This window comes from Colius striatus, chromosome 10, assembly GCF_028858725.1.
Source record: "Colius striatus isolate bColStr4 chromosome 10, bColStr4.1.hap1, whole genome shotgun sequence".
NCBI classification, from domain to species: domain Eukaryota; kingdom Metazoa; phylum Chordata; class Aves; order Coliiformes; family Coliidae; genus Colius; species Colius striatus.
In genome coordinates, this window is record NC_084768.1 from 29,591,141 (window position 1) to 29,614,239 (window position 23,099).

At 38.8% G+C, this 23,099-nt stretch overlaps 2 protein-coding genes across 12 annotated transcripts in view; one reads left to right on the top strand and one right to left on the bottom strand.

The window, feature by feature from the left end:
- The window catches only part of PRDX1 (peroxiredoxin 1), a 354,386-nt gene that overhangs the window by 79,119 nt on the left and 252,168 nt on the right, over positions 1 to 23,099 (top strand). The gene's annotated exons all lie outside the window — the stretch shown is intronic.
- Positions 1 to 23,099, bottom strand: part of MAST2 (microtubule associated serine/threonine kinase 2) — a 190,336-nt gene that overhangs the window by 46,317 nt on the left and 120,920 nt on the right. For 9 of the 11 annotated variants that reach the window (XM_062003286.1, XM_062003287.1, XM_062003281.1 and 6 more), the window contains 5 exons: positions 21,008 to 21,099; positions 13,761 to 13,836; positions 11,363 to 11,383; positions 8,760 to 8,838; positions 4,188 to 4,342 (listed from right to left, as the gene is read on the bottom strand). In XM_062003286.1, coding sequence (XP_061859270.1) covers positions 4,188 to 4,342; positions 8,760 to 8,838; positions 11,363 to 11,383; positions 13,761 to 13,836; positions 21,008 to 21,099 — 423 coding nt within the window. The remainder of the gene's footprint in view (positions 1 to 4,187; positions 4,343 to 8,759; positions 8,839 to 11,362; positions 11,384 to 13,760; positions 13,837 to 21,007; positions 21,100 to 23,099) is intronic. The other 2 variants (XM_062003288.1, XM_062003282.1) reach the window with 1 other exon arrangement.

Here is a 23,099-nt window from a genome sequence, read left to right on the forward strand (position 1 = left end):
TGCATACCAACAAAAACCAAGACTGCTTTAGACAGGAATCACTAGAATGTTAAAATAATGTGGGGTACAGAGGGCAAATGAAAATACCCAATTATCCTCACAATAGAAAATCATGAAGATGGTGAGTGAAACCAAAAGATTATCAACTTAAAACCAATCACATTAAAGAGCTTTTTAAAATCAAGCCCCCAGAACTCATTGCCTTGAGAGAGAAAACAAAGAGACCAGCATTATTCGTAATGGAGTTAGAATGTATTTTCATAAGAAATAGGTGCCTTATGCTTCAGAATACCAAACTATTATCCTTCTCTGACAAATCTGTGGCTGTTTGAATCCCTGGTCTGCAGGGAACACCTCTTGCTCCTCTGCAGCTTGTGGTGGACAGCACTTTCAGAAAGCAGCAGCATGAAGTGATGAAACCACCAAGATCACTCCAGTGGTTAAAGCTGACACTGAAGTGCAGTGAGATGAGAGAGCTCCACAACTTGAAGGATCCTTTTTTAAGGTAAATATGGACGATGTGGGCCAGTGGTGTGGCTTCACGACATCTATTCCTTCTTCCCATCTCGGATATTTTATTGTCAAAAGCCTTTTTTGGCAAATGGCATTTTTTAGGAGTTGCCTCTGTATATTCTTCATGGCAGGATTTAGCATGTCAGGTTGGAGAATGGCATTTAAAAAGCACTACCCAGTAAAGAGATGAAGGAGCATATTTGATTAAGGATGATCTCATCTACTACAACTATATCAAAATTCACTGCTACAAGCTTCAACTCTTTTTCCCTAGACAACATTATCCTGAAATGTGAAGAGAGATCAAGAAAACTGGGCAGATTGGTGGGCTGAGTGACTGCACAAAGGCAGCTCCTGAAGAAGTCGTTATTAGTTAACTCTACTTTTATCTCTGACATTTTCCACACATTCCCACATGTTAGCAACCACTAAAGGATGACAACTAAAGAGAACCAGGAAAAGATGGAGGGCAGCATCTGTCTAACTTAAAAAGAGCAACAATGCCAAGTTTAGTGCAAGAATTCACACTCTCTGTGTATTTTACTCCTGGGAGAAAATATCTTCTTCAGGTAAAGAACAGGATTGTTTTAAACAAAGTGAATGTAGCCTGGACATCGTTTTGTTGGTCAATAACTTGAAGGAGTTGAAGGCTGCATTACAAAAAAGAGAAAAGTAGTCGAGAGATATTTAGAAACTACTCCTGCAAGCACATTGGAATACATTCTTTTGTTTAGCATGTGAGTACTGCATGTATTTGAGATGGGTAAGAGAACTTTCTCCTTGCTTTAGCAACCAGTTTTATAAGCACATTTTCAAATTCCAGCATTGGTCTCAGCCTATCTCCTTTCCCCTGCACAGGAAAGCAGCTGGGAAAGAAACAGTGCTATTTCCTTGGTGTAGAAATTCAGGGGGATCTCAAATAAGATGTGCTTATGATGACTGTCTTCAAGCCACACTGGCAGAACCCCTCAAGCAGTGGAGGTGCCACCAATTTGTCAACCAAAATGACCGTACACTTTGCTACTTCTTTCATCCAGTTTGAACATTAAGATTGCTCTATGTGAACAGAATATTTGCAGCTAGGTAGAAGAAAATGGCAAATTTCTAGTCAAAGAAGTAGATTTTTCCAAAAGTTACGTCTAGGCAATATTCTCCTTTATCTAGGAGAATAAAAGGATCGTCTGATGCTCTAAATAAAATCTTGGGTTACAGAGACCCTCAAAAGCAACAGTCCCAGCATTTGACAGTGACATCTCAAAACAGCAGTTGCTCTCTCACAAAGAGAGATGTAAGGCTGCATTCATAAAAGGATGAAAAATGAATGCATGTTAACAATCAGCCACAAGTATCAGATCATCTTTAAAATTACAAAGCTGTGACAGCCAATTAAGGAAAATGTCTGATGTATTTTGCTCATCTGCTTTTCACTAAAGCTGATCAAACAAGACTATTAAATGCTTATGAAAACACTGTATTTTTAGGAAATTCCTGCTTAATTTTCAACACATTAACTGCTCAGATTTTCTTTTTTTAAGTATGCAAAAATACCCTCTGCAAAGTGAACAAACTCTATTGTGTGGGCAAATATATAAGCAAGCTGTGCAGTGAAGAGGGTCTGGTCCTGAGGTATTTCAGTACTTTTTTTGTTCACAAGGACTACTCTCTGTCAAAGAGGGTATTTAGTCCTGCAAACACTGCTCCAGTTGGTTGGATTTACATATCTATTTTGTTTTGAGGTGCAAGGGCCAGCATGAATGCTTGGTAGTGGCAAGGGTGCTTTAGAGTCACACAGCATCACAGTACTAGCAATAGGCAAAATGAAAAACAAATCAGGGACATCTAAGTTAAAACATTTAAATTACTTCATTCTAAGTTTTGGAATATCAATAAAGCTGGCCATTATCACACTGAAAACCACAAAGAGCTAGAGAAAGCATCCAAGAGAGGAAGATTAATCACAGTTGTATGACACACTAAATTAATCTAGTCTCGTCACGAATTATAAACCCACTACATGATCACCCTGCTTTTAAATTGGCTCACAGAGGTAAGAATTCTCAGCAAGCTGATAATCCATATTAACAGGGAAAAGAATAAAACTGGGCTCTTCATTTTATCATTGATACAGTTCTTGCATTAACAAGAATGTCTTATACTTCATTATGCCAACAGTAATATGTCGTGTTAGAAAGGACAATAATTACTTTAGTGATGTTGTCTACCTACAGGAGCTGTCTTATCTGTAAAGAATTAGTGCTACTACAGTTACACTACTCAGCAACAGTCAGAGTTAAAAGTGACAGCAAGAGGACTAAAGTTGGACTACTGTGCAAAGAGGCTTAGTACAAATCATCCAACTAGCCTTTCGCTACGTGGCAATTTGCAGAGATCACAGGCTAAGTGTGCTACTACCTACAGTACTTACCTGCTCCTGTAGATTACTGTGTAGCTACACTTAGTAGATCCACATGCAACTACCATGCAGTCCGCACTGAAGTTTAGAACACAGTATATAATTACAAAGAATCATGAAAGGTCAGCTCTGCCACGACACGATACTCACCATGGATGTTTTGTTATCTTGGCCTCTTTCACTTCCTTGTATTACAAACCCTGGCCTAGGTCCTGCACTGGGCACACTCACTCACTGTTTCAGGCTGGCAGAGTTTCTGCATGTTGTCTACCAATTTAATGGTGGTATCCACCTCTAACACCCTCTGATGAGAAGCAGAAGGGAGATTTCTTGTTCCCTCCTTGTATAAATCCTTTTTCTGTCAGAAGATGCTGTGTCTAGAGGTACACACCTCTACACTTTCATTCACTTGGTCCAGCACTAGAAGCATAGCAAAACTGAAGGCTTTTGCCATGACACAAAATGTTTGTGGATTTATTCCACATAATTGTTAGAGAGCTGCAAGAATATCGCCCAGAGGATCTGTGGAATCTCTGTCCTTGGAGATACTCAAAAGCCACCTCAACACGATCATGGGCAATCTGCTCAAGCAGGAGTTTGGGCAAGATGGTCTGTGGAGGTTCTTTCCAACCTCAAGTCATTCTGTAACTCGTGAAAAATGAAGTTCCAGCTTCTTATAGTTTTAAGCATGGAAAAATCAGCTGCACAAGGAAATAATCTGTGTGTAGCTATATTTTAACAACCAGTTCTCTGAAGCAACAGTAAATATTACTCAACTGCTAATGCAGGAGAAACATTATCATTGCTATTACAAAATTGCTCTTGAGTGCAATTCCATTTAAGATTTGGACTTCATCTCTTCCAGTTTTCACAATCCTTCAGAAGCACTGATGGAAAAGTTATTAACAGTGACTGTAACCTCTTCCTTATATTAATGCAGCAGCAGGTACTTCACTAAAGGAAATCTACATTCTGTAGATTTAGTCTGAGACACTTGTGTATCAGTTTTTCATAGAGTTACTGTGAAGGTACAAAAGCAGACTATGATAACCATCCTGCAACCCAAAACCTCAGCATCAAATGTCAAAAACACAGAATCCTTTCTGATTAGGTGATGTGGGTTGAAAATATCGATTGAAACTATTTCAGGTACATGCAACAAAACAACTACAAATTACTCTTCTTAAGATTTGACAGCACACATGAAATGCAATTCATGTGTCCAACACTCTAAACATTCAGCAAACAACCTGCAGCTCACCTGAGACTGCGAGATCGAGGCCTCAAGGCTGGAGAATGGCGCCCTTCCTCATCAGTGATGCTTTCAGTACTGAAATGCTTTGTCAGGAAATGAAGTTCATCTGCCGTGGGCTGAAAGGGCAGCTGGTGCAGCTTCTCCTGAGATGAGCATGATGACTGAGTACAGAAAAAAATACAGAAAAGAAATGCACTAAACGCATGCATAGGGGTCAGCTAATGAATGGAAGAGGAACGGATTCTGCCAGACACTGCACCCTCCAGAGGAAAAGAAAGCTACTTATCAGACCAGGTGCCTCTTTGTACTGTTTTCATTAGGCTAAGTCAAGCCTTACACACAATGACTGAGCTGGTGAGATGAAGAAAACGTTGGGAGAAGGCTAGGGAACCATTGCATTCAATTCTGGAACCGTTACTCCCGATCATGCAGGTAATTTGCCACCAGGAACCAGAAAGGAAGGTACGTGGGTACCAGTGCTACTCTGGAAAGGATGAGGAGGGTCCTGGAGTGGTGAGCAACTTTCTTTCCTTTCCCCTCATGCTCTTGTAGCTCAGGAGTTTCACTGGCATGCAGAATGCTATGGAGCTGTGTGAGAGTTTTTGCTGATTGTTGGCTCTCATTAGAAATTGCTATTATAAATGGACAGGATTTTATTTCTCTTTCTTTACCCATCAAGCTTCTCTCTAACCAAGTAGTTAACAAAAGGAAAGTAGCTGACTTCATAGAGTTGTTTGATTAACAGTTTCTTGTTAAAAGCAGCCTATTTATCTTTAGGAGTTAATGCATTTACATGACACACATCCTGTGATAACGACAGACATTAAACTGTTTTAATTCTTGAACCTCAAGAAACCTGGTATTAAAACAAGTATCTCTGGGAAGTGTTAATAACATCAAATGTTGGGTGTTCCAGAGGAAAAAGCTGTAGGTCATCTAATGAATGCAGTTTTTTCTTGTGTGATTTCTCAATGCCCCTTTCCATTCTATAAAAGTAAGAAAATAAATTATGTGATGACAAATTAAACATCCTGTTTGAAAACAAAGGAGGGGAAGGGGGAGGAAATAGTGCTGAATAATCAGAGTAGCACTGAGTAACACCAGTGGGCCTTACTAAAAACATCATCCTAATCTATGTTCCGTGTTTCCTTACTGATCTGTTGGAATGGATTATGTTCACCGTTTCAGTGGAAAAAAGACTTCCTTGTGCTGCAATGACTCTCACTCAAACTGGAAATCACTGCATCCTAGTACCAGAAGTATTGGTAGGAGGCAATTACACATGATAAAACATGTATGGCCAAAGATTTAACTCACCTAGCATGCTCTTCTAGACTTATTTGCTGTTGATGCTTTTTGGAAAAGAAATCTAAGCATAGCCAAGGAATTAAAGCCAAAAACTGACAAGGCTTTTCACTGAATCCTGCATGTTTGTAATGTTGAGAGCAAAGAGAAAATACTCTGAAATCACCTAAAAAAGGTACATCCAAATTTGTCAAGAAGGTAACAGCTATACCTGCACCAAATGAAAACTAAGCAGATTGTTGCAGATCCCAGCATAGTCTTATCTAGAGAATCTCAAGACTGAGATGAGATTTGAATGTGATAACATATAAACCCAAATATAATATTCTTTGATAAAAACCTAATTGGCTCCAGACTCTAGATCCACTCCCTCTGTAACAAACAGATTTTTACAGAGAAGAACCCCTTGAAAACTTTGGGACATGCACAAAATCCCCAAGCATGGCTGGAACTGGAAGCCACCACTTCCCATGTTCTCCTTCAGGTAGGTCTAGGTGCAGGGATTATGTTGGGAAGTCATCTCCAACACAGCATCCACCCAGTGACGATTACCCACATGGTGTATCAGCTTACACTTGTCTAATCCACTGAAGCCAAGACGGAGAGTCTGGGTATTTGATAGCCCCTTCTGCTCTGCACACTGCTTATGTCAAACACAACAAAGATTCTCTCCCTGTAGTACAGAATTATTTAGGCCCTGTTTGAATTTCAGAGCTCTCTTTGATGTCTTCCTTTGTGTCTTACACAATATAAGGAGTTGGAAGAAATACCTGCCTATGAAAAAACAGCAACACTTTAAAATGAAACGTTAGGTGTCAGTTGACACCCTGTTCATGATGAATAACATGAATTCTACAATAGAGCAGGAAGTACTAAAGACATTGTCTTACAAACCATCGTTAGCAGGTATTGAAGTTGTGGCGTTGCAAATCTATGTCTCATTCAAAACAAAGTTAAACTAAAACTACTATGTTAAGGAAGATTAGCACATAATTATTAGTTGCTACAGTTAGAAGAGATAAAAAATCAAAACTAATAGTCTAGAAAAAGCATCAAGGCTTTGTGACTCTCAATAGCAAAATCACTGGGCAACAGTGCTGGTCAACTCACATAGGACCCAACGAAATCCTCCCTCCACTTTCTCTCCTTAAAAGCAATGAGATCATAACACTTGTAATTCCAGAGAATAATTAAAGAAAGCCCTGAAGATAAAGACTATAATGAGGAGCAGACTTTCCTCTGCCAAGGGCTTCTCTAGCAGTCAGGGTGTACAACCTTTGAATGAAAAAATGTGAAAGCAAAGTAAAACACTTCTGAAGTATTGATTTTTAAGTAATCACATCACTGTATCCAATATTTGCAGCAGGCTAACACAAACATCCCCCTAGTGTCTTAATTACAGATGCAGAATTAGCCAGCTCTGCATCTAGCGAATTAACAGCAGGTTAGATGTTCACAAATAATTGTAGATTGGCTTGTTCAACTGACTTCTATATTCATTGAACTTCAAAGAAGGTCTTCTCCATCTTTTTCAGTGTTGGACTGATGTTATTCCCCATGTTTTCTATGAAAAGGGTAAATGTGTGAGTTTTCTAAAAGTATCATCCTTCATTTGGAGCAAAAGAAGAAAGTAAAATCTACATGAGTCCACTGACCTCAGACTAGGTAAATGTTTTGTTCAGTGGCTTGGTTGGTAGAGCAGCTGACCTATGGCCACAGAGATGCAGGCCAGCTCTAACTGCCATACAGAAACAAGCCAGAACACAGAACTGACACTCTTCTTGCTAGTTCATTTTCTACTGATCAGAAAGATTGGTACATCAGAAAGAAGGTCTACTGGCTTCCTTCAATCTTGCTTGAAAAAGAAATGTCATCTCTAGGACTGGTCACACCAAATGGAAGCACAAAGCTCTATTTAACTCATCATCTGGGGGGTTAATTTATTGAGGTCTTTTGAGAAGTCCCTTGACTACTTACTACTTCAGTTTGATAGTCTACTGCTTATCAACTTCAGAGGTGTTATTCAGATCAATCCAAATTCATTCTCATCTATGAAATATTATGAAAATAGTACTGTCAGAGACAAGTATTAAGTAGGATTGGCCTAGAAATGTAATACTAAGCTTAATAGCTCTAAGAATTACAGAATCACAGAATGGGAGGGATTGGAAGGGACCTCTAGAGATCATCCAAGTCCAACCTCCCTGCTAAGGCAGGTTCACTTACATCAGGTCACACGGGAATACAAACCTAATAAAACTCTCAGCATCATCTGCTGATTAGTGGGAAGCAATCAAAGTGGGTTTTTACACCTTTCCTTCATGTTACATGAGTACAGCTTTGCAAAAACATCTGCAGCATAAGTCACGCTCTCTTAGCTTAGAAGGGGAATCAGCCCTGGCTTATGTCCATAAACATTTAACCTAAGACTATAAAGACAAAAGCAGAGCTCCTTTCTAAATGGTACATAAAAACCAAAATGATCAGTAGTAGTATTATGGAAAGATGTGATATGTGACCACACAGTTGAAGAGACCATAACACACACACACAAAAGCGTGTCACAAAGTACATAAAGGTAGCCTCAACATTTTTCTATGCTTGGCTTTGCAAGGTTGCTATGTGGATAACCACAACACCTAGCTCACACTAACTAATGAAGAAGATTCTTTATGTGAAGTATCTGAGAGTTATAAGGGTTAATATGGTGCTGCTACCTTACTGGTGTTCATGACATGCTACCCTTTGGAAAGTCCAGAACTCAAGCAAACTGCAGCCAGCTCTTCTAACGACATATGTAAGAAATTAAAGGCTTTATTAGGAGGTTCAGATTCTTGAAGCTGAGTAACAGATGTGGATTATCAGGTTTTCTTCCTGCTAGTCTGATAGCAGAGGTTTTCATGCCAAGAAATTGAAAGCAGACAAGTTCATTTCCCAGTTATAAAAAAGCTGAGAGTTGGCTAGTAATTACGCACTATCTCTTAAGAGTCCCGCCACATCTGAGCCATGGTGCCTCTCAACTGATCAGTCGAGCCAAGTGCTAAACTGGCATTTCACCAATGCTAAAGGCAAAGTGCAAGATGGTAAGAGCTGGGAAATGGAGGAAAAAGCAGCAGAACCAATAATTAAAATAATTTTCAAAATAATTAGTATATTAAATAATGTTAGCAAAACAATGAAGAAAGATCAGATATTTTAGTAAAGACTCAGCAGCTGATTTGTTAGGGTGTATTTGTACAAACTGAATTGCTTGGAAAAGTCTGTGTCACTTACTGAAACTGTTGAACTGGGAGTGTTTGTTCCATATCCGGATGAAGGAAGGGAGGCCAAGGACCAGCGGCGTCCATCCGTTCTGGGGAAAAGAAGTAAGAGAACTTACTATCAGGGATGTATTGCAGATAATTCTTGGGGTGGAAAAAAGCACTTCCACCCCTACCAAAATCTCTTTATCTTTTTATTAAATCTGTTAACTGTTTTTGTTAAAACCTCATGTTATTTGGACAAATCAGGCATCCTATTTGCAATGACCTTTGTGAAAAAGCAGCTAGGGTAAGCCCTAAAAATAAAAGTAAGTGACTTTGGAAAAGACAAATGGGCATCAGAATCCTGCATTTGTAAATATTATACGTTGTGGGGAAAAAATGGAGCTTCTAAACCAGGAAAAAATGAAATCAGCTCATTTAAAGAAAACCAGTCATGCCTAGGATAATTACTTATGCAGTTCCCTGTCTTGCAAATAAAGTTTATAATTGAAGGGAGAAAAAATCATAGTAGATCAAAGCTGACTTGTTTATTCACCTAGTTGGAAGGTATTCTGCCTAGCACATCGCCTGGCACAACTGGTGACTTAAATCCACTACAGCAGATTTGTACAGCCAAGACATTCAAAATACAGAAGAAACAGAAATCACAGAAATTCCACCTAGGGTCTCTTTCTCCTCCTAATAACTGCTAATACAATATTAGTTATTTCACTATCGTAGCCAAAGAAACAAGAACCTCAAGATGAATATTGGAGATACTGCAGAAAAGGTTTTGTTTTACCAACATCAAAACTGAGGAACTACATTACAGCTTTGAGAAGAATCAGCATTGCCTTCCTTGAAACCCTCTTCTGCCGGCAAAACCTGCCTCAGTGAGGATGGAAACTGAACTACATCTTGCTCAGTCTCAGTGCTTTTTCTGCCTCTGGTTTCATTTCGCTGTTGCATGCATTTTGTGTCCTATAATGTGTCTTGTTGCATGTTGGTATGGATGCTAAAGGCAAAGTCTTTCTCACATCAGCCTCTACTTGTTTGTTTGTTTTACTGGAGGGGATTATCAGTGGCTGACCATGAAGTGAAGCTGAATTAGAAGAGTTCACCATTCTAACTTTGGAAAAACTCTGGGGTTTTGGGGTGCACATATGTTAATGCATGTGCACTATAAAACAGAATGTTAGGTACAGGCCTGAAATGGTGCTTAGTGCTTATGAAAACCCAAATGTTATCACTTTAAGAATAGTATTTCTCATCTTATTATCCACATCTGTGAATTCTCATCTTCAGAAAGAAGTTCACTGCACACTCAGGCATAAATGTCTATTGATCTTTTTCCAGATCAAGCTCCTTTTATTTTCGAGCAATACTACACAACACTCTTCTTTGACATTTGTCTTAGGGAAGGAAATAAACTCACTGTTCTACATCACTGAAAGAATATCACGTCAAAAGAATTTTTAAAATGACTCATGCTTCATGCATTAAAAAAATACATATTTTAAAGTTTAAATGGAGCTGTAATGAAGATTTCTATTGCATGCATATGTTACAACCAAACCCCATTTAGCCACGGATGATGCTTTCTTTGGAAAAACAATTAAGTGTAAAAGAACAATCTCCAAAATTCTCCAAAAGGATTCATTAAATTCCTTTCTTAACCCTGACAACCAACAAATATCAACATTACAAAGTTGCTGCATGATGTGGCCAGTGACTGCACACTAAACTTCAATGATCTTCATTCAGCATCTTGTAACACACAGGGGTACTAGGGAAATATTCGACCTCAGTTTGGGCCCTCAGTCCTGAAGCAAGACCATACATTCCTGTTTTGTCTCATAGACAAGAATGCAAAAGTCACCTTCTTTTGCAGAATGAAATCCTATTTTCTTTTTTACTGAGTTGCCTTCATTTTGACAAAGTTAAAAAAAAAAAACCAAAAACAACAACAAAAGAAATCTTTCTCAGTTAGAAAATTACAGGATACTTCTTCATGCTTGGGCTACTTTCTGCTGATGCAATCTCACCAAGCAATGTGCTAAGCAGTCAGCACAATGTCTATCAGCTCTAGTCTAGAAGGAGGAAGTGGGACAAGAGCAGAAATATTCCAAATCAAAGGCAAAGCGAAAAAGACTTGAGAAGAAAAAAAGCTTCCCTCATTTATGCAAAACATTTCAAAGTTACTTCAATGTTTTGTTAATAAACATATTTTTAGAGAGACCTCATGCAATATTGCTTGGAAAGAAATGTTTAGGTCTTTTATGTTATTTATGACAGACATTTTGCTAGCACAATAAAAACATGCAAACAATAAATTTTGCCTTTAAAATACCAATTTAATTAGTTAATTAAGGATGGGTTTTTATGGTAGGTAAATGCATGAACAGTGGGTCAAATTCAAAACAAGATGGTGTTACAAGAACAATACATTTTCTCCAGAGCACTACCTGTTCATTATTTTAAGCTAAAGTGCAAAGATGTCCTGTTTTGACTGTGAAAGAATAGAAGCTGAATGCCTAAATGGGGTTATTACAACACAAACTTGTTAGATACCAGGCTCAGCTGCACAGAAGCGTAGTTCATACACACACACAAACAGCAGCAATATGGTATTACCTGTCTGCTCTGTGTCCATGGCTGTATGGAAGAAATTGTACAATGATAATGAGAGAGGAAGAAGTAATAAATGCACATGTGATTTCTGACAAAAACTCTCATCTTCTGTTAGTGATACTCCAAGATCAGTTCGAGTGAATATAGACAGAATGAACCACAAGTTGCAGGAGGGTTCCTGAACATGCTAACTTTGTGGCTATAACACAATCATTGAAAGGGTGTCTGGCAAGGGCTTTACAATCAATCATTAGTCAAACTGTGGACAATCTTGCAGTAGAGTGTAAAGCAAATCTCACTACAATAAAATGAGTTTTCCAAATGTATTTCTCACTCCACTTATCATGGAGCTATAATGAAAGAGTGGAAATTGTAAACGTTGTCCAAACAGGGTAATAAAGAAACTACACCAAATATAAAGGGCAGAAAATCAGCAGCAGATTATTTCTGTGATGTCAAAGGGAGGAAATCAGGTAAGAACCATCTCTTAAGGCCCCAGCAACATCAATCTAAAAGGTACAGTGAAATATCCATTTCTCTGGGGTAACAGCACCACACACGCAATTACTTAGTACCATCATATAGTCACTCTCAAGCCACTATGTTATAATCTAATAAATACATATTAATGCTGCTGGCATTCAGGGTATAATGCAAGCAGAAAACAGAAGCATTTCTAAAATAAGCTGTGCTTAAGCACTCTTTTCGATGACACAAAAAGTACAGAGAACAATATGCATACTGTAAAATGAACGTATAATTCAATATGACACTTAGCCTTTATTCATCTACTTCTTTTAAAATCAGATTTAAAAAGTGGAAAAGTATGAAAAGGCACTCTTCAGAGTTTTATCATGAAAACATTTATTTGCTGCTTGAAATTTTTGAAAGCAATGACACTGAAACATGAGGTTGAAAAATGAAGCTGAAAAATTACGTTAAGGTTTGATATTGGTTTCAGCTGCAACGCTCCTCCTGTGTCCCAGAGTCCAGAACTCCAGATACTGTGACAATTGGTAAAAATCCAGTTGATTTCAACAGAACTTACTGAATACACCCAGATCAGGCTTAGATAGCTCTTTTAAAATACAGGTGGATTCCAGGAGTCCATTTGAATTGTTTCACCAGCACTAGGTTTTTTTCCCTCTGAGGCAGCAGGACGATACATCTGCAGTCTGTCACATCTCACATGATATTATAAAGTTGTTTCGTACACGAGACCTAAAGACTAAAGTCTACTTCAAATAATATTCAAGGACACAAGGTCTTTTAGCAAATCACCTCCATGGAGAAACACTCCAGGACTTACTTGCCATTCAGACAAAGTGTACCTCATTTCATCAAATCCTAATGCTTTGTGGTTCTTTGAAGTTTTGATATCTATCCTTTTTCTAACTAGTCCTCGAGCTAAATCTGATGTTCTCAGAAAACTAGCTTCCTCTCAGATGATCAGAGATTTCCCACTCTCGGATCATTTTTAACTCCAGTTGAGGTTTTTTCAATCCAAGACACAGTTTAGCAAATCCAAAATACCACTTGAATCAAATAATCCTGCTACTGTGCCCAAACCCTGCTTGGATCTCTCTTTTTTTCCTCTTCTTTCTGTATCATTATCCATCTTGCCCACCTGCTGGGATACAACATTCAATACACCACTTGCTTCTCCCAGCAGACTTTATTCTTTCAAGCCTATTCCTTACACTAAATTCATCACAGATTTATTTCCACTAGTTCGGTCACACTGTGACCAGCATTTGCTGCAGGACAGGTGACAGCTTCACATTCAGGTATCTCAGTGCTGCCCCTCTTCCACAGTCTTGTAGACTTGCAATTTCAATTATCAGCTATTTTGCTCATTAGAGCAACAATGTGCTCTTGACATCAGTACCCAGGACAGGAGAGGAAAGGTGCTACCAGTCAGAGGGCAGTGAATGAATGCACAGCACACACAGTTGAGCATGTCTAAGGTTTGGTAGGTTTACATCTTCATGCAGACATAGCAAAGAAGATGAGAACTCTTTGAATACACCTCAGTTATTCAGAGAGGAAAACAAGTAGGACTACAACTAAGATACAACTGCTCTATTCATAACTGAGTTTAATGTCACTATGACTAAATTATTTGTCATATCACATGTCCTACAGGTCATGCTTCTGGGAGAACGCTGCCACCTCCCTAGGCAGTATTGACTACTTAATTTATCTTCTTCTAGGTCTGAAAAGCACCTAATGCATTCTGAGTACTGCAAAGACCTCAACCAAAAGGAATAAAATAAAATAAAACAGGAAACATGAGAAAAAGTAAAAGACAGCAAAAAAATTTCTAACCTATGGGCTGTTTCTAAATAAAAGCATATAGACTGTTTACTTGCCCATCCAAAAGGAACAGATCCTGCCTTACCTTCGGGCAGGAACAAAGGAAAAATGAGCAGGTGCATTTGGAGAGAAGTTCCTGGGACTGTCCAAAGGGCTGCTACCTGTTTGAGAAAGTAAAAAAAACCCAAATAAATACAAAAACATTTGATTCACATTTGCAACAAATGTAGTAAGACTTAGAACTGCAAGTTGTAGTCACAACTAATTGAAAATACAGAGCTTTGAGTCTTTGTTCATTTGAGCATTAGTTTGCTAAAGAAATATTCTGATGTGGATGTCTCAGTCTTTCCCCTCCTTTTGAAATAATTTAATGTGTAAGTTTTCTTTTTCACTTTCACGTAAGTAATGTATCACACATATACAACAGTCTTTTAATGTTTTACAGTAATTTCTATATACAAGCTTTTCCTAACACATCTCAAAGAAGAACCTGAGTTAGAAACTAGACTGATGACAGGTTCAAGAATAATAAACAGTTAGAAAGTATTTCTTCACAACATTATGTCAAGGCTGAATGCAAAATTCACTGAGGAAAAAAAAAGAAGACATACCAAAGGAACTGCACATAATAAAAGGATTATACACATGTAAGTTGATCAAGATATAATGTATCAGCCTTCACCCTAACTACCACTTTTCTGAAATAACACTTCTACTGTGAAAATGAAAGTTCCAGTGAAATTACACAGCAAGGGAAAAATAACACTTAATTTTCACTTAGCACAAGAATCCTTTCTCTGGGCTCTGCCATACCATGTGTAAGCATATGGTTGGTAACTGGTATACTGCAATGTATTTTATTTCTAAGTAAAAAGCAACCATTTCACAGAAAGCCCTTCTGAAAGCCAGAATCATTTACAGACTAACTGCACAGATGTTTGAAAGTTACGAATTATAAGCTTCAAGGCAGCAAGTTTGCCTTCCACTGGGCACATTTCTTCAGTGGTTTGCTCTTTCAGATTCTTAATACAAGCACAAAAGAGAAACTATACATACTAAAGATATGCCAACAGCAATTTCTTTGTGCATAGATAATAACATTAAAATAATAGAGGGGAAATGAAATAGATGCTGGACAAACAATACACTGCAAGGTACATAACTGTGCTCAGCAGAAACGTTTTCAAAGTTACATCCCATGTAAAATGGATTTGTTTTAAAAGTCATGTTGAAAAGTCAAACATTAATGATGAGTCATCTTCAAAGAACTTGCCTCTGTTTGGGAGAAGTACCAGATGCTCAGCTCAAACCCCCGGCCAGCACTGTTTGTGAGGTTATGGTCCCATCCAGCACTGTACTGCAGGTTATCATTACATTGTATTAACTTCAACCCAAGTTATTCATACACCTTAAGTCTTATGCTGAGCAGAAACAGAATATAAGCTCTGTGCTCAGCTGAAGGTAAAGTTCACTCACACTTCAGCTATAGAAATCGTTCACAAACACCTGCAGCAGCATTTCTCCACAGCTTCTGGTGAGTAAGGTGTGTGCACACCTGGCACACACGCCTGGGCAGGCAGGGAGGAGGAGAGGAAGAACAAGCTGACACCTTCTGGGGTATGAGGATGGCCACAGCACAGCACAGGCCAGCAAACTCCATCTGGTCTACAAGTCTATGAGGGGAAAAATAGCAGCTGGTTGAGATTAAAGCAGCCCCAGGCTGATATAACACGTGTCAAGGGGCGTTGAGAGAACTGGAGAGAGGTAAGTGAATTCCAGACCACTCCACAATCTGCTTCATCAATTGCAAACTAAATTAAAATCTAAGGGTTTGAGTAACAGCTTTGATTTCCTATGGCTTGGTCTTCTTTTGTATTGTTAGTTAAGAACCAGCAATGATTTCATAGTGTAATATAACACAGTGGAAGTCTTCACCCAAACCTAGACACCATTTAACCCGTTCCCAGTATAACCCAGTGGGAAAGGGCAAGAGTGATCAGAAATCAGTAACTAGATGATTTTTGGTGATTCATCTATTAAGCATATATTCATTTTAATTCTTTTGGTTGCAGCAAAAGAACAGACATTATGGTACTTTTGAAGTGAGAGGGCTGAGTGGTTTGACAGTCTAGATGGCACTGCAAGCTTACAATAAAGATGGAAGAAGGCTACAATAGCCACGAAGTGAACAACTCAGTGGTGCATAAACACACACGTCCTGGTAGCAGCACACAGCTGGGGTTAGGGCCACCATTGACTTGCTAGCAGAAAGCTGAAGGAGCATGTTAGATCAGGAGGAAATGCAGTAGGAGTGAGGCCCTTCTGTGGTTATACAGATCTTCTAACAAAGCAAAGGCGGCTGCCAGTTTTGGGGGGAGCCTCGGTGCCTTCCCATTTTTCAAGCTTTACTGCTGACAAACTCTACCGTGTCAAGATGATCTTTTTGAGCAAAAAGCCCATTGCCTCATGCTGTCATAAACAAGGAATAAACTGTCATTTTCTTTTTATATCTCCATCAATCTTCTGTAAACTTTCCAGATTACCACCAAAACAGGATTTTAGAATAACTTGGCAAATTGGGTAATGACAGTTCTTACCTTTTGAAATGAGCAATATGGGTGTTTGGACTCTTTTGAGCCTGCAGGATCTGGTACAGAGATACTACTAATGCTTAAGCAACTACTTTTTCAGATTTTTATGGCATATTTCCTTCCAGACACAGGAATTTTAATTAGATCCCCTGTGAGTTGCTTCTAGTTTTAAAATGAAAAGCAATTAGTTTTTCTACTCAATTCAAGTCTTTTTAAAACAACAACAGGGAGAAAGGGAATTACTACTTTCCTTAAAATGTCTCAGTACTGATGCATCTGTGCTAGTTCAAAGTATTTTAATAAGAGAAGTTCTAGTGTGATGGTCTCATTCACCAAGGCTTTGTGAAACCCTGGTTTTTTGTTAGCAAAGGTAAATTCCCCTGTTGCTCAAGGGTTATAGTTAGCTACTACTGAACCTGAAACAACTCTTTCTCAAGGGAGGCTGTTACACAGAATGATTGTCCATTAGCTAAATCAACACAGTTACATGAACTTTAATAATTCAGGCATCAAGGTTTACATTTTTCGGACACAGGAAGATGCAGCCAAAGCATTTGTACATCCAGTATCTTCAACATACAAAAGCAGACCTGACTGGCAACAGATAGGTGAATGTCACAGCTATCACCTACAAACATATCATTCATTAGATAGGGAATGAGTTCAAAAACTCACACTAGAACCACTTTCTGAGACCAGCTTCTGGGATTTGTAAGAACAAATACAACAAAGTTGTTGTGGTTTTCTATGTAGAACATACTAACATTATTTGCTGAATAGTAACACTGGCAGCTAAAGGCCTTATTGCATGCTACAGAATTAGCTGCCTTCCAGTACACACAAATCTTAAAATGACCATCTGTCTCATTTCATGAGGCTGAACGTCAGATATTGTGTTTGGTGTTGGAGCCCTCACAACAAGAAAGACACTGAGATGCCGGAGGGTGTCCAGAGATAGGCAACAGAACCGGGGAAGAGTCTGGAGAATAAATCTTATGAGGAGTGGCTGAGGGACCTAGGGGTGTTTAAGTCTGGAGGAGGCTGAGGGGAGACATGATCACTCTCTACAACTACCTGACAGGAGGTTGTAGTAAGGTGGGGGTTGATCTCTTATCCCAAGTAATGAATTATTGGACAAGAGAAAACGGTCTCAAATTGCACCAGGGGAGGTTTAGATTGGAGATGAGGCAGAACTTTTTCACTGAGAGGGTTGTCAGACGCTGTTCCAGGCTGCCCAGGGAGGTGGTGGAGTCCTCTCCCTTGGAGATATTGCAAAGCCAATTAGATGAGAAGTTGAGGGTCACGGGTTAGAGATGGGCTTGGCAGTGTGAGGTGAGTGATTCAACTTTATGATCTTAAAGGTCTTTTCCAAACAAAATGATTCTATGATCTATAGAATGCCATGGTGCACCATCCGAGGAACACAAAATGCTGATGAATTACAGCTTTAATAAGCAGGATTTAGACTGGTATGTTACATATTCTACCCACTCTAAAAATAACTAATACAGAGATTCCTTAGTAACAGCCATTTTTTCTGCTGGAAGGTGGAACTTGCAGTGTAAGAAGAGAATTAATTTAATTCAGTACCACAGCATTGCCTGCGAGCAGCTTCCTCCACCTGCCATTACAGATGGGAGCAGGACAAAGGTCCCAGCAGTGACAAGTGTCTCCACTGGAAGCTGGCAAACAATTTGGCTACCTTACAGTTGTGGAAAGTCAGTTTTTAAATAGTCTGATCTTCAATTATCCAGCTGAACAAATCTCTCTTTACTATTGAATGCTAAAGCTGCCGTTGTTTCTTCGATTTTGAGCTTTTCCTTTTAAAATATCACATAATAGTAACTTAGGAATCAACCTCATGATGTAATCTCTCTGTAATTTTCAGATTTAAAAGAAAGCAATGCAAAGAAATACAAACAAATGTAAGGAACACACATGTATTCCTTTTGCCTCTAATTTTGAAAGAAAAAGAATTTAAAGGGAAACTTTTCAAACCTGTATTCCTAAAACTGAGCACTTGGAAGTTTGGGACACTAAACAAGCAAAGTGACTTCCCCACAGAGTTAACAAGCTGTAGCTCTCTATATCAAGATCCCAGCTCATTTACATGTTATTTCATGTAGTTTGAAAACTAAATTAGGATGCTTCAAATCCATTAGGTGTTCTTGAATCAGACATGATTTCATGGCAGAGCTACTATTGTTTAGATATACCTCCATCTCAAATACTCAGATTTCTTAAGTATTCCTTTTCCTCTACGTTTCTAGGATATGACATTGCCTGGCATCATATCTGGATGCTGCTTCAGACAGTATCTGCCTGGATCAGTATGCATTAGGAGGTGGGTTTGCCTGATGGACAGGCAGCTGTACTATATCACTCCCATTGACTTCTACAGTACATACAAAAGAATAATTCCTGAGGCTGGTCCCATACAGCAGCTGATTTCAGAGCAGTTTCTGAACAGCAACATTTTAGAAAACCTCCCTGATTTCTCTGCATGTTGCTGTTTCTTTGATTTGTCTGAGAGGTTCAGAATGGGTATTGAGAGCAACATGTTCAAGACAAAAGAGGCCAGGGAGAGGCTTCGGCATTTCCTAGTAACTCATCAGTGTATGTGCCTGAACAAACAGATTGATAGATTCTGTTCAAATACTAAATAAATATCACAGCCTGTTCTCAAAGTCACATCTCATATATGATATTTCTTAAGAAAATATTTGTGACTCTACTCTAAATTTCATCTACTTTTGTCTCTTGAATAAATTCTTTTTGCCAGGGAAGACTCTCAAATATAGTGCTGGTAGAGAACTCGAATTACAAGTAATTTGTCTTCCTACACTCTACTGGCTACTCTTGGAGGTCACAAAGGATGTCCCTTTAATTATTAGTTTTAAATCCCATATGCAACATCAGAACCAATGGCATACCACTGATTAGTTACTCTTATTTCTACTAGACACTCTCAAGCTTCTAATAACAGATAAGCTTATAAAGCCTGAGACAGCATCAAAACCACTAAAAGCTATTTTCCATTTCTGGAATAGAGAAAATGAAACTGAATTAAAAGAAAATAGAAATATTTCTAATGTGAACATTTCTGCATTTGTTTTCTGAGCAAAGATCACATCAACATCTTGTTGCAATCTGTGAATCAAGGACACTTCCTTCGTATTCTGAGGAGCACTCTTCTCTGTCACTTCAGTTAAAGGCATGTACAGCTAATTTAGAATCTGGTAAATCCAACACAGATATTGATTCTAACAATAAAGAGAACAATGTAACTAAGTGAAGAACCTCTACCAAGAAAAATGTCTTGTGGAAACCAAATTTTACAAAGCTACTACTATCATAATCACACATCATAGAACAAAGAGTTTGAAGTGAAAAGGAATTCCCCTATGCAAATTTTGGTCCTGCATTTTATCTGACATTCTGAGCCAAAAATAAAACTGGTTTTAATATAACACTCTCAAGATTTTGTTAACCCTGTAATTTGAAAATCATGGGTCATTTTAAAAAAAACAATGACATTAAAGTAACTTCCTAACCTTCCATGAGTGGGATTTATAGCATCCCTGGCAAGGGTGACAGATTTTTATGAAAACTCAGAGTGGCTGAAGCTTTCACAGGCATCCCTGAACAGTAACTTTGCTCCTCTTTTTCCCTTTATCAGGCTAGATGTCACCTCTCAAGATGCAATGCTCTGCAAACAGAAGCAGATGGCTCCTTCTAACTGAGCTACTATCAATTTGCTGTTCTTTCTCAGCATTTCCTTAGTTTCAATCTCAAGAAAGTATTTACAGAACATACTGCCACGTAGGAGGAGGAAAATCTGATTATAATGAAAACAACAGCCACTTGTCTTATATGCCACAGTGATGTGCTTCCTGACAGGCTGCACTGTGGATGATGTGTCACAAATGTCCAAGCTGTTACATCTACTAACTGGTGCCCATTAAGGCCATAATGGAAGTCCAGTCGTCTTCTCTTGGCATTCTGAAATATCAAAAGCAATGTAGTCCTACATCACCTACCTCCCTCAGCAATATAAACATCAAGTGAACATGCTGTTCAGGCAAGCTGTTGAATCTGCATGTGTGACCCTTTCTGCAAATCCAGTAGACTGAGCAGTCACTTTCTTCTTCTATAGAAAGAACATCCCCACACACTTCACCTCAATGACTAACAGGCAGTTGCTCATTTGTTCTGAAATGAGCATTTCTCTGCTGCTGCCATGGTAAAACTGGCAGTAATGTGAAAAAAGAAAAGAATCCTAAACATCTCATGTTGCTCTAAGTTGCAGATAGTGACCATACGATGGCACACTGCACAGCTGCTGGGGACACAGAGAAACAAGGAGGATGCTGCTTCCCATGAGAACTGCAGTTAAGCCACTGGTAAAACAAGATATTTACTTTAATGCATGTATTTCATTCAATTTTACTTTGTTCTCCATCTCTGGTTCTTTTGCAGGGTTTAAAAGGACCGAATCTCCCAGAATGAGTGGAGGATGGACATGGCAGTGAAGTTGAAAGTACAGAACAGAGAAGGACATATAACATTTATTCAGAAACTGTAGTGACCCTCTTAGAAGCTATAAAGGGTCAAAAACTATAGTCAGATTAAGTTTCAAAGAGCATATTTGGCTGTAGTGTATTGATATATTCAAAATCACTACAATGAACACTGATACTTTTCCTAATGATTCCCAGGTAGAGCTGCCTTAGGGAGTTACCTGCGTGTCCATGAAGAGGGGAATGTGGTCGTGGGAGAGTTGGAGAAGTGCTAGATGTTACAATCAAACTCTTTCTGTTGCTTGTCCGACAGCTGAAAGAGAGAGAGAGAAAGAAAACTATAAGGTACGGTCAAATGGACAAAAGCACCTGAAGACAGGCCCTGCAGACTGTCTTTCAGCTACAGAGGAATCTCTCAGAATTTAGGTCAGCATTTCCTCATGCTCTCAGTCTCAGTAGTGACCCTGCAAAAAGTAAACACACAAGATCGAAAGGTACTTTGTCAGGAACAAATGTTGTAATATGCTGCAAGCAATATATCTCATGCTGCACAGGTTGCTAGAGATAGCTGACAACAGAGTCTTGATTCAAAAAAAATGTGACCAGTTCTTGCTTTACAAATCACACGCAAAGCAGAAACTGTAATTCCAGAGTGCTTCTGGTATTCTTATCCAACAGTCAACCTAGCAAATAAATCTGTTAAAATTATTGGCTATTACTACAAGAATCCAGAGCATATTCCTTAGGACAGTTAAAATTATGAAGCGAGTTGTTAGCACAGTTCAGCAGACGAGCAGGATTATTCATGAAACTTAAAGCCTGAGATTCAAGAAGTTCTGCAAACACGTGCAGCAATACCAATAGAAAACTCTGCAAAGCAGGTTCCAGACAAGTACCCTCTGCTGAATCAGCTCCACTCACTGCTATGACTCTGCTCCAGCAAAGAAAGCCATGCTTCTATATGAAGGGGAGCTCAGATGTTTTGATTGCCCCACTGGCCTTTCGGAACTAAGCCAAATTAAGAGAATGACATATTCCTCCATTTGCTTCCCAGCCTATGCTTGCTAGTAGCAAACACTGAGCTAAAGATGATAGAAGTAATTGTAACAGGCTAGTGAAACACTTAAATTGTGGGAGCTGTGAACAACAACTAGATATTTAAACCTTTCTGATCACCACCTTTCCTGCTGTTTAAATGGAATTGACAGTCTAAGTTCAGAGGAAAATCTCACAACCAACCGAGTATTAAAGCCATGTATGTATAGATTCATTGTACCTCTAACCTCCATTCTAGAGGACAGAAACATTTCTGCTTACTTCAGCAGTTCTCAAAACAGGTAACTAAAATCATACTGGTCTTCACAGGGGGTGGGAGAATAGACAGGAATTGGGAAGGCTGAGCAGAAGCTGAACATGGAGCTTGCTGGCCCAGCTCTGGAGGTCTCCTGTGCAGCTCTGCATTGGGTTACCACAGACATATGCAATCCCTGTTTGCTTGCAGAGCTCCAAATGCTGATGTCTGCCTTAGTCCTTCCTGCATGGGCTGATCCCGCTGGAGCTGCCCAACACCAAACACACTCGGACTGCCAAGAACTACAACTTAATGCAAAATTATTTTGCTGCCACAGGATACAGAGCATTATTATTTGTAAGCTTTTTTTATTGCTGTTCTATAGGAAACCAGAGAACTCAATGCAGACAAAAAATACAACAGAGCTGCCAATTATAATAAACAATAATAAAGTTGAAGAACCATTAACTGCTATTCAGGCTCTTTAGTGGACTTAAAGCACTCCTCAGAATTACCCAACTGATTCCATACAATCTCCATTTACATTCATGTATTATTCAACGATGGTCCATCCAAAAACTGATTGCCATTGTGTACATCATATGGAAAAAAAACCCCTAACAGACTGATTTAAAGAAGCTTAAAAACTCAGTTCATGGATTTTTTAAAATATGTTTTCAGTTACTTTGTTCCAGCAACTGCTGGAAGAAGCAGAATGCTCAATTCCACCATCACCAGGTAATCAGTATGTTTATATTACTGGAAAAGAAGTCTTTCTCACAACATGAGTCCTGAGTAATCTAATCTAATATATATTACTATGTAAGAAATATCAAAATCCTGGATATTTTAATAGAAATTATAGTGTAAGAATTCAATATCTGGCTGAATATAAAGCACTAGCACAATGAAACAAACATAGCTCTGTCCCCTACGGTCATATCCCTTGGCTAAAAGAGAGACCCTAAAATACATTTTACCACAGCAATGCCTGGAGCTGGCTATGGAAACTTAGTATATTT